The sequence below is a fragment of the Panthera pardus genome, unplaced genomic scaffold, assembly GCF_024362965.1.
Source record: "Panthera pardus isolate Hobbes unplaced genomic scaffold, ASM2436296v1 HiC_scaffold_10, whole genome shotgun sequence".
Taxonomy (NCBI): Eukaryota; Metazoa; Chordata; class Mammalia; order Carnivora; family Felidae; genus Panthera; species Panthera pardus.
In genome coordinates, this window is record NW_026526655.1 from 63165618 (window position 1) to 63178108 (window position 12491).

Sequence of the window (12491 nt, forward strand, 5' to 3'; positions counted from 1 at the left end):
AGTGGTCAATGCGGCACAGATGCCTTTGGACCTGAACTATAGGTGTCAGGTCCGAATTCTTGCATTGCACATGTTTGCTATTTGATCTTGGGCAAGTGACTGAACTGCTCTGTGCCTCAAGTTCTTTATTTGTGAAGTGTTCATAAAAATGACATCTATCTCATAGGGTTTTTATGGAAATTAAATGACTTGAAGTTGGCAAAGTGCTTACAGTGGTGCATGCCATTTAAGCACCATGAAAGTATTTTTCTTTTCATTTATTTTGATTCTTGGAAAAGGCCAAGGCTTGTGCTGGGGAAATAGTGTGTTTTCTTGGTCCCAGTGGTTTCTTGTCAATGGCTGCCTGGTTCCTAACAAAAGATTTTTATTTCAGTGTGGGTTATGATGTTTTCCTTGTTATTGCAAAATTACCTCTTGGTTAAAACTGGATTGACTGGATATGAATGTTTAGAGACCGTTTGTTGAAAACAATTTTTTTCCTTTTGCTCTATTTAGATTTTTTTTTCTTCATAAACTGTTTGGCTCCAGTGTATGACATCCCTCTCCTCGCTTATTTGGACTTCAAATTATTAAACAATAAGGTGTAGATACCTGTGGCGGGTTGACTTATGTAAAACAAACCGAAATCTGAAAATAAAGTGCATACAGATGAATTGAAATCGGGGGCACCTGCCATTGTTATCAGACCTGACCCAGACCTTTCCCTAGTAGTTTGCTTCTAAACAGCACATATTCTCTTTATAATAGAGTGAATGACAGGCTTCTGACACCAGTGGAGCACTTTGTTTGATTGCTGGGAGGCCACCCAGCAATGATATAGTATGGGTTTGTTTTTCCTGGAGAGGTATTTCCAAACAATAGTCATTTGGGAGTTACAACAGGCATAGAAGGTAATACTGAAAAGGTGAACTTGATGGATGAATTATCATGGATCTGTTGATAAAGTGAGTAAATGGAGTTTGATATATTTCTTTAGATAACTGAGTATCTGGGAGATCAATTATGAAAAAACTCTAACTAGAAAGGATTAATTGCAAAATTCCTCCTACCAGTTTTGGTTTGCATGTGTTTTATGCACTTGGCTTTGAAGTGCTTTAAAAAGTGACTTTTGGGTATCTATTTCTTTTTATGATGTGTTTAACTTCATATTTTAGGAAAAATGAAAAATAACCTTAAAATCTGACTTGTAATAAAAGTTGCTTAAGGATTATCTATATTTTAAAACAGGCAATAAATTGCTTTTTGAGAATTTTCTTCTGTAAGCTCAGTTTCTAAGTTTATGCTTCTCATTTTTTCATAGCAATATGAAACTCTTTGTAAGTAGACTGACCTTTAGATTGTTACCATTTTTCAACCAGAAATTATTAGATACTAAGAGAGACAAATGTACTGAACCTACAAATGTATTATGTTGGATTCCTAACAATAGACCTAATTGATAAAAGTGATTTAATATATGTTGTGTTAATAGCTAAACCTCCAAAGCCCCTAATCTCCCATGGAAATATTGCTTTGTAGAACAAAATCCAATGAGAAGTTCTGGGATTCCAGAGTGAATTTGTACATTCCTTAGGGGCATTTTTGCAAGGGAGGTTGTTGTGTTTTAAAGGTAGTTGATAAGAGACCTGCACCACCAACCCCAGACCTGCACCACCAACCACCATCGTGCATTAGTCTATAGAAGGTATTTGGGTGTACGTATTCCTGTACCACTCGGTACCACCATTTAGCCAAGGGAAGTTTCTGACCATTTGCAGCATACATTATAAATCAGGATGTCACTACCAGACAATCAGATTTGAACATTCCATGAACAAAGTAGCCTATATCCCCTAGGAATAGATCACTTAACTATGTTTATGTCATGCTGTTGATATGCCAGCATTTACACAAGTCAGGATAGCACATTGTTTATTTCTCTTAGGAGTAGATAATTGATCTGTATATTTACCTAATTTTTGCTTAATTAACCAATAACTGAAATAGGTAATTTAGCATGATCACTGAAATACCTGGGGAGAATAATTGTATTCTTTTAACCCCCCAAATTACTCCTACCACACTGGGCTTGTGAAAGAATAATTTTGTATCTTCTCCAAGTTGGGCTGATGTTGGCTGCTTTCTTTAAAAAAATTTCCTACTTGGCACATGATACCTGGGGAAGTCACTGGTCACATATTTGGGGACTCAAAGGATTTCCAACTGCCTAATTAGTCCCCTGGGGAGACCTAGGATAATTGCTGGTTATATTGGTTGTATGAAATAAACTTGTTTAAGTTATATTCTCTTTCTGGTATCACTAGGGGATATCACTGCCACTTGGGAATGTAGTAACTTTGGGGGGTAAATTTGTGCCCTCTCGTGGGGTACAGAGATTTTTCTTTTGTTTGTTTTTTTGGCTTAAAACAAGCAGAGATGAGCTTACAGATCTGGCATCCTACAAATGCATTCAACAAAAAGCCAAAATATTGGTCTGAATCTAAGAATGTAGGACCATAAATTGCTATATATGATTTAGTAATAAAAAGGCACTTAAAAAAATAAAGGGCGAAGAACTGAAAAAAGGCACAGTCAAGCAAATAAGAAGTTACTCATGATGTTATCATTCAGAGATAAGCACCAATAACATTCTGGTCTTTCTCTACACTCCGTATGTAACTCTGTTAAAGGTAAAATTATACATCCTTGTCTTTGTTATATGATATAAGTTTTTATCCAAATCATTTAGAAGTTCTACATAACTTTTAATGAGTTCTTCATATGTTAATATAAAGATAATAATTTTATCCTTTTTTTGAAATTATCGAATATCTAGGAAGCTTGCAATTTAGTAATGTTGTGATTAAAATCTGCATACAGAAATCTTTGTCTAATTCTCTGATTAGTTCCTTAGGGGGGAAAATACCTAAAAATAAAAGAACTAAGAAAAATCACTTTTAAAAAGCAAGATATATGTTGTCAAATTGCTTTCCAGATTGGTTACGTCAAGATATACTGTAGTGAACTGTGCACAAAAATGACCATCTTCCTGCAGACCCTGAAACAGATAATAAAATAACCATTATAAGAATGTTTTCTTCATTTTATTTTATTTTATTTTATTTTATTTTTTTTTTCTTTTTTCTTTTTTTCTTTTATTCATTTTATAAATAATTTACGTTCCTTTGATTACTAATTGATTGAAAACTTTTATTTTTATAAAACATTTGTATTTCTTTGAAATATCTATGTGGGTAAGTTTTTTTACTCGTTTTTTTTTTTTGCATGTGGCATTATAAGAATGTGACAGTGAGCATTTTCGCTGTGAAGATGGGCATTGTATCCCTGCAACCTGGAGGTGTGATGGGACCAGAGACTGCTTGGATGACACGGATGAAGTTGGCTGCCGTAAGTGAGGAGAGGCCGGGCCAAACTCTGTTCGAGTAATATAAGTGCTTCCTGGTGAATTCAGCTGTACCAAAGATACAGTTGTACCTTTAGTGATAGATTCACGACTGGGCTCAAGTCTTTTGAGATGTCTGTTGTTGAATAGAGAACTGATGGCATTAATGATTCTTTTAGTTCTTTGGAGGAAGGGCTTCAATTCACATCCATTTCTATCTTACCCTTATCCCATGACCTTGATATGGAAACAAATTTGTGAGTAGTTTCCTAAAGCCTATAATAAAGTATTTCAGATTATTCACTCTGGAAATTTTGTGCACCAACTGTGATTTGTAATTCAAGGAGGAGTCTTTTGTATAAAGGACGTTGTGTAGCTTATGCAAATTACACAAAGAGATCACAGAAGAGGTTAGTGTGGTCTTAAATGTTTAAAAAAATTATAGTTAAAAACATATATTGTAAATCCAAAGTTTAATAACAATCACTTTCACATATATTCACATATATTTCTTCATTTAATTCTGTCAATATTCTGAGATAGGTTTCAAATTAGGAAACAGGCATAGTGAAGTTGAATCATTCATTAAAAGCCTCTTTCCTGCACAAATCCCAGCCCTTAACATCTTTTGCTTTCCCAGCTTGCCGTAGATGATCAATCACACCACTGCAGTTTCATTCATTCTGATTTGTGAACAGACAAGGGTTATCATCTGAAAACCAAGAAATCAGGGAAAAATTAATTTTGTTTGCAATTGTTGGCCATCCTGTGGCACAAAAGAACAAACTTTGGTGTATTGTTTGGATCGTGATGCATTTGACAATGAGAGGAGGGTGGGGAATAGGTCCTATTCAGTGCTTCTCAAACTTGCACAAATGGATGCACAAATGGAGCATCGGGGAGCTTGTTGACGTGCTGGTTTCACATCCATATGTTTGGAGTGGGACCTGAGATTCTGCATCTCTACCAGCTCCCATGTGATGCTCATGCTGCTAGTTTGTGAATCATATTTTGTGCAAGGGAGTAGTTCTATCTGCAGAGACATGATCATGTGCTATCTGTTTGCCTCCTATGGGATTACTGAGTTCATTTTTAGATTAAACACCAGGAACAGAAAAGCAAGAACTGTGTATTCTGGGACAGAGGAACAAATACAGTTGTACCAACAACTCTTTAGAGATTGTTAATGTAATAACAATGTTCCATAACAACGATAATAACAACAGTACCAACAACAATAGTGACAGCAGCTAACATTATACTTCACTTGCACATAAATTATTTAACTTATTTTTTTATAGCAAACTATGAGATATAGTCCCCATTTTATGGTGCACACATTGAGGCTCAGAGAACCTGCCAAAGATCTTAAGTCAAGAAAATTATAGAAATAATAATTATTCAATTCTGGGTCTTCTTTTCCAAATAGCATGTTTTTTCAGCTCATCATGATGCTTTACTATTAGTTATTACAAAGCATTTCAAATAGTTTAGCAATAACTCATGGTTAGTTTGTATTTAAGTTACATTCTTAATTTGATATTTTTTGGTCATGCCTTTGTGTTTTGGTTGTTTTATTCTTTGTATTTAATCTTGGCATCATCAGTTTGTTGTGATGCCTTTGTTGCAATTATTTGGCATTGAATGCTGATTAGAGTCCACAGGCTGTTTTATAGGATTGTTTACTATTTGCCATCAATGTGTTAAGCAGGAGTTGACACAGATTGTTTTGAAATAAGCATTGCTTGCTGGTGTAATAGGGTGGATGTTTCACACAATGAGTTGAGTCCTTTCCTGGTTTGTTTTAGCTCCCCCTTCTTGCAAGTCGAACCAATTCCTGTGTCAGGGTGAAGGTCTATGCATCCCTAACTTCTGGGAGTGTGACAATGATGAGGACTGTGAGGATGGCTCCGATGAACATCAGCATTGCCGTAAGTAATTGTAGAGGAATTTTGTTTTGGCCCCCTGGACACCTAAAATTTAAAAATAATAATGGGATGATTCTTTATAAATGCTGAATTGGAACTCAAATCACAGGGGGCACCTATGCGGGCAATCTCACCCAGGGTGAGAAGATATTGAAAGTGTGAACGTGCTGAAGAATTATAAATATACCCCAGCGATTTGGAAATAGGATAGGTTCTCAGTATTAAGAATATGTCACACTCAGTAAAGAAACAGAACATTTATTGGTATCTGTGGGGGGCGGGCAGTCTTCATTTGTGTGGTTGGCGGTTGGATGGGTCCTTTGGGTCCTGCAGTGCACACTGCATAATAACCTTCCACCCCTTCTGCCTCGGTGTTAAACTGCCTTCTTTTTGATTAAGTGGCAGTGTAGCGAGGTCTGTTGGAAGCATTGTTGCTTGTTGCTTCAGTGACTGCTGGTATAGCTTGCGTCGGATGAACTGCAGGAAGGAGGGAAACGGTAGCCCTGAGGAAGACCTTGGCAGCTGCTGCATTCCTGGACACTGAGGGAGTTCAGGACAGTAAACTGGAAGAAACGCTCCCATTCTAATTTCGTTGGGATCAAACTGTAAAAGAGTTTGAAGTGGGCTTGAAAATAATTTTGAGCGAGAGAGTAATCTTGGGTAAATATTAGATGGCAGCATATGAGAAATATGCCATGTGTAGCATTCCTTTGCTTTCTCTATTAAGGATATTTGTATAATTTCAAATTATTCCTGTATCAATGAGGATGTTTTTGGCTGCAAAGAATGAAACACACGTCTCAGAAAAGTTAAGCAAAGGGGGGAATTTATCTCACACTATAAGAAGCCTAAGTGTATTGTTGTTCCAGGGTTCTTTTTGTGATTGTATGAAAGCTGTAGAAGTCCTGGAATTCACATCCTTATAATTTCAGCTTCTAGAAGGGAGAACATAATATCCATTCCGTGTGTGTGTGTGTGTGTGTGTGTGTGTGTGTGTTTATAAGACAACCCCACCCAAAGCCCCCAAAGTGAAAAACCAAAGATCTTTTAGAAGTCCAGGTTAGACTGAGATGGAAATTGGAGAGCAGATATCTGACTGTAAGGAACTGCTTCAGGCTCTTGACCCCAATTGTTCTGTGGAAGAGTCTAGCTCTGATCACTGTGTGGCATTCACCTTTAAGCCTCCCCCACATTTTGTTTCATTAAATACACATCCCACAAATCATGGGCATCTATAATCACTTTGTTTTTTGATTTTAAGATGTCAGCCAAGATCCTGTTGGCATTTTTACAGTCATTGTCCACAAAGATCAAAGAAGAAACAGATGTTTTTGATGGCTACTTCATGTGAGAACTTGTTTAGTCATTATATGACTAGTAATGGAGATTCCATGGCCTTTCGTTGGTCCTGGATTCATTTATAAGAGCTTGGAATTTAGCCCAGTACTTTTGAGTCCAGCATTGACTGTGAACTCTTTTCAGTCGGGCCAAGGGTCTTTTGAGGAAGAGAATAGGAATTCTCAAAATACCCTTTAGTTTGACTTCAGTTTACTCCTAAAATGAAGACTGTATAATTAAACAGCCTGTTAGGGCTTGTAAGTGTTGGTCATGGGGACTTCCAGCAACAAAGAGATGGTGATATTTGGGACAAAGTGATGAAGAAGAAACCAGCAAACTGTGTAGGGCTGTGGAGGGTGGTGGTGACAAGTGACGATCTTGAGGAAGGCATGGACAGGAGCTAATCAAGGCCAAATGGGAGCATGGGATGTCCAGATGAGGTCCAGTTATGTTTCAGGATGTGAACATGTTTCAGGAACAACAAAAGGGGAAGAACAGATCTGAAAAAGGGAGATGGGGGATGATAGTTCAGAAGTAGTGAAGGGAGGAATTAAAAGTGCCAGGCATAGTAGGGCACAGGAAGAAATCCTTGTTTGTAGGAAATCTGTCTGGGCCAATACTATTTTCTGGCCAATCCCTCAAAGGTCCTAGGGGAAAGAAGCGATGACTGCAGATAGTGAGTGCTCAGTGAGAACAGGATGGGGCTAGATTGTGAATCTCTGGAGAGCAGTGAATATGCTTTTTGCAGCTCGCATCCCTACTAGCAGATAGTAGGTTCTTGATAAGCGGGTACTGAATGAATTAATGACTGATGAGTTATTTCTCTTTTGGCTAGATAGACCATTTTGGTTCCATTTTCTCTTGCTCCCCACACAAAGTAGGGAGAAAGCTGAGCTGTAGATTGTGATACAATGTAATGGATGACCCCTTGCCAATAATAATATTTACAGAGGGTATGCGAGCTCCTAAGGACAACCACTTGGGAAAAGAGACTGGAGAAAATGTTATAGCAGCAATTTATTTATTTAATTTTTGAAAATGTTTATTTATTTTTGAGAGAGAGTATGGGGGGGGAGGGGCAGAGAGAGGGGGGGGGGAGAGAGAGAGAGAGAGAGAGAGGGAGAGAGAGAGAATCCCAAGCAGGATCTTAGCTGTTAGTGCAGAGCCCCATGTGGGTCTCAATCCCATGCACCAAACTGTGAGATCATGACCTGAGCTGAAATCAAGACGGTTAACTAACTGAGCCACCTAGGTGTTCCCATAGCAGTAATTTATAAGCAATGTTACATGCTATTTTAAATGAGTGTGGATTTCACAATATAATTCTTGCATTTTTAATGTCATAAAATTCTTTATTGGGCATCCTTAGCTGCAGACAGGATATGCCACCACCATATTCACTAAGGTCACCAGGGAACTCCTCAATATCGGATGGACTTCCCTATTGCACAACTTTGGCGATCACGCCCTCCTTCTGGACACTACTATCTTGGCTGCCATGACTCCTCATTGTCCTGGTTCTTTTCTGAACTGCTTTGATCATTCCATTTTGTACTCCTTTTCTACCCAGACCCTAAGTATGGCTGTTGCTTAGAGCCCTGCACTTACTCAATGCTTTTCCAGGATAATTTCAACCAACCTTATGATTTCGATAAATCTGGATGACCTGGTGACACCCAAATTTATGCTTATGACCCAGATTTCTTGCCTGCACATCAGTCTTGCATGTTCAACTGCCTGTTGGAGATCTCCAGGATGCCTCAAATTCAAGGTGTCCCAAGTGGGATTAATAATCTTCTCCCATGAACTGTTTTTTGTTTTTGTTTTTTGTTGATCTACGTGAATTACCTTTAAAAAAAATTTTTTTAATGTCTGTTTGTTTTTGAGAGAGAGAGAGCATGAGCAGGGGAGGGGCAGAGAGAGAGGGAGACACAGAACCCGAAGCAGCCTCTAGGCTCTGAGCTGTCAGAACAGAACCCGACATGGGGCTTGAACCCATGAGCTGTGAGATCATGACCTGAGCTGAAGTTGTGTGCCACTGACTGAGCCATCCAGGCACTGCTATCTTTTTTTTTGTTTTAGCTTAATTTATTTTTTTAATTTACATCCAAGTTAGTATATAGCACAACAATGATTTCAGGAGTAGATTCCTTAATGCCCCTTACCCATTTAGCCCATCCCCCCTCCCACAAGCACTTCAGTAACCCTCTGTTCTCCATATTTGAGTCTCTTATGTTTTGTCCCTCTCCCTGTTTTTATGTTATTTTTGCTTCCCTTCCTTTGTGTTCTTCTGTTCTGTGCCTTAAAGTCCTCACATGAGTGAAGTCATGATATTTGTCTTTCTCTGACTGACTAATTTTGCTTAGCATGATACCCCCTAGTTCCATCCACATAGTTGCAAATGGCAAGATTTCATTCTTTTTGATTGCTGAGTAATACTCCATTGTATATATATATACCACATCTTCTTTATCCATTCATCCATCGATGGACATTTGGGCTCTTTCCATACTTTGGCTATTGTTGATAGTGCTGCTATAAACATTGGGGTGCATGTGTCCTTTCGAAACAGCATACATGTATCCCTTGGATAAATACCTAGTAGGGCAATTGCTGGGTCATATGGTAGTTCTATTTTTAAATTTTGAGGAACTTCCAAACTGTTTTCCAGAGTGGCTGCACCAGTTTGCATTCCCACCAGCAGTGCAAAACAGATCCTCTTTCTCCACATCCTCACCAACATCTGTTGTTTGCTGAATTGTTAATGTTAGCCATTCTGACAGGTGTGAGGTGGTATCTCATTGAGGAACCCTTATCTTTTTATAGAAATAAAACTAACTCACTATAAGGTACTAGCAGAAAATACAACATCAGTCTTAACTACTAGAAATAGGCAGAGTGAGTCTTTTTCCTTGTTAATCTAGAATTTTATGAAACATATTTCATTTTTTTCTAAATTTTTAATGTTTATTTATTTTTGAGAGAGAGAGACAGAGAGACAGAGAGAGAGAGAGAGACAGAGTGCGAGTGGGGGAGGTGTAGAGAGAGAGGGAGACACAGAATCTGAAGCAGTCTCCAGGCTCTGAGCTGTCAGCACAGAGCCCGATGTGGGGCTCAAACTCACAGTGGTGAGATTGTGACCTGAGCTGAAGTAGGACTCTTAACCGACTGAGCCACCTAGGCGCCCCTATGAAACATATTTCATAATGAAAGTGTTAGAGGAAAAATAAAGATGGCTGTTAGTGACATTAAAGATGTAGTCAATTAGCATGGAAAGGATAGCACAATCCCTTAGGCACCCAAGCTGGAAATTTGGAATTATTCTTGATTCTTCTGCCCACACTTAGTCAGCCAGCTCTGGCCTAATACCTCTGAAGTTCATCCCTTTCCCATTTATAGCATCATTTCCAGCATCTATCTGGGTGACTGCAGCAGCCTCTGGATTGGCCTCCCTGCCTCTAGTCCTATGCCTCCTCAGGTTCTCCCTGACACTGATACTACAAAGATTTAACTAAAACCCTTGGGTATCTCTCTATCCATCCCAAGAAGAAAGCTCCAGCTCCTTAACATGGTTTCATGGTTTACAGTGGCTTCTAAGACACTGCCAGCACTTATTTTCCCATGTCTATCACTTGCTATTCATGCCCGGAAATTTCCATGTGGGGTCACAGCGGTGCTTCTAGTTCCCTTGGGCATATGGTGCTGTGTCCCTCTTTCACAACTGTGCATGCTGGCTGAATGCTTGTTGCTAGACAGTCCTTTCCTTATGACCTAGCTAACCTCACTGCTTCTCCTTTAAGACCCAGGTGAGGTGTTACCTCCTAAAGGAAGCTGTCCCTGTTCACACTCTCATCTCAGAGTGAATTAGGCACACCTCCCTGATCCTTCTATAATTCCTTGTATGCCTATAATTCACTTTCATCATTGTTTTTAATTTTTTTAAAAAAGTTTATTTATTTTGAGAGAGAGAGCCAGAGCAAGCACACAAGTGGGGGAGAGGCATAGAGAGAGGGAGAGAGAGAGAATCTCAAACAGGCTCTGAGTTGTCAACACAGATCCTGATGCAGGGCTTGAGCTCACAAAGTGTGAGATCATGACCTGAGCTGAAACCAAGAGCTGGACGCTTAACCAACACAGCTATCCAGGCACCCCTCTAATAAATTCTTAGTGTCCCCTAGAAAGCCATGAGCTCCTTGAGAGTAGGGAGTGTCCCTCATTCATCATTATATTCCCATTATTGGTGTACTTTGTGGTATATAATAGGCCCCCAGTAGAGGTTTATGTAATGAATAAGTGAATTCTAGCATCAGACTGGTTCATGGAACCATATGATTTTAATTTGTCATTTTTCTGTGTTTGAACGAGCATTTATTTATTTATTTAAATATGAAATTTATTGCCAAATTGGTTTCCATACAACACTCAGTGCTCATCCCAACAGATGCCCTCCTCAATGCCCATCACCCACTTTCCCCTCCCTCCCACCCCCCATCAACCCTCAGTTTGTTCTCAGTTTTTAAGAGTCTCCTATGGTTTGGCTCTCTCCCTCTCTAACTTTTTTTTTCCTTCCCCTCCCCCATGGTCTTCTGTCAAGTTTCTCAAGATCCACATAACAGTGGAAACATATGGTATCTGTCTTTCTCGGTATGACTTATTTCACTTAGCATCACACTCTCCAGTTCCATCCACGTTGCTACAAAAGGCCATATTTCATTCTTTTTCATTGCCAAGTAGTATTCCATTGTGTATATAAACCACAATTTCTTTATCCATTCATCAGTTGATGGACATTTAGGCTCTTTCCATAATTTGGCTATTGTTGAGAGTGCTGCTATAAACATTGGGGTACAAGTACTCCTATTCATCAGCACTCCCATATCCCTTGGGTAAATTCCTAGCAGTGCTGTTGCTGGGTCATAGGGTAGTTCTATTTTTAATTTTTTGAGGAACCTCCACACTTTTCCAGAGCGGCTGCACCAGTTTGCATTCCCACCAACAATGCAAGAGGGTTCCCGTTTCTCCACATCCTCTCCAGCATCTATAGTCTCCTGATTTGTTCATTTTAGCCACTCTGACTGGTGTGAGGTGATAGCTGAGTGTGGTTTTGATTTGTATTTCCCTGATGAGGAGTGACGTTGAGCATCTTTTCATGTGCCTGTTGGCCATCTGGATGTCTTCTTTAGAGAAGTGTCTATTCATGTCTTCTGCCCATTTCTTCACTGGATTATTTGTTTTTTGGGTGTGGAGTTTGGTGAGTTCTTTATAGATTTTGGATACTAGCCCTTTGTTTGATATGTCATTTGTAAATATCTTTTTCCCATTCCACCGTGGTTGTCTTTTAGTTTTGTTGATTGTTTCCTTTGCAGTGCAGAGCTTTTGAATGAGCTTTTAATTACCCCCTCATAAACCCCTTTGAAAGGTTAAGCAGAAAATATACAATTGCTTTGGGTGTCAGTTTAAGAAGAAAGCCAAGATACTTAAAATACTATTGGCACTTGATTTAGTTTTTCTACGTATTTGTTAGTACTGCTACTCATGACTTGCCGTTTTGTGAATAAGAAAAGTTCTTTAGGGGTGCCTAAGTGTCTCAGTCAGTTGAGCCTCCAACTCTTGATTTCGACTCAGGTCATGATCTCATGGTTTGGGAGTTTGAGCCCCGCACCGACAGTGTGGAGCCTGCTTGGGATGCTCCCTCTACCTCTCTTCTGCCTCTCCTTCTCTCTCTCTCTCTCAAAATAAATAAGTAAACTTAAAAAATAAATTAAAAAAAGTTCTTTAATTTTATGTGGAAATTGTCAATACATACTTAAGTAAATTATATGGGAATTTAATGAGGAAATATT

The 12491-nt window shown here is 38.9% G+C and overlaps 1 protein-coding gene across 3 annotated transcripts in view; it reads left to right on the top strand.

Annotated features, from left to right (window-relative positions):
- Positions 1-12491, top strand: part of LRP2 (LDL receptor related protein 2) — a 199207-nt gene that overhangs the window by 35707 nt on the left and 151009 nt on the right. For all 3 annotated transcript variants that reach the window (XM_019458730.2, XM_019458737.2, XM_019458747.2), the window contains exons 2-3: positions 3280-3387; positions 5191-5313. In XM_019458730.2, coding sequence (XP_019314275.2) covers positions 3280-3387; positions 5191-5313 — 231 coding nt within the window. The remainder of the gene's footprint in view (positions 1-3279; positions 3388-5190; positions 5314-12491) is intronic.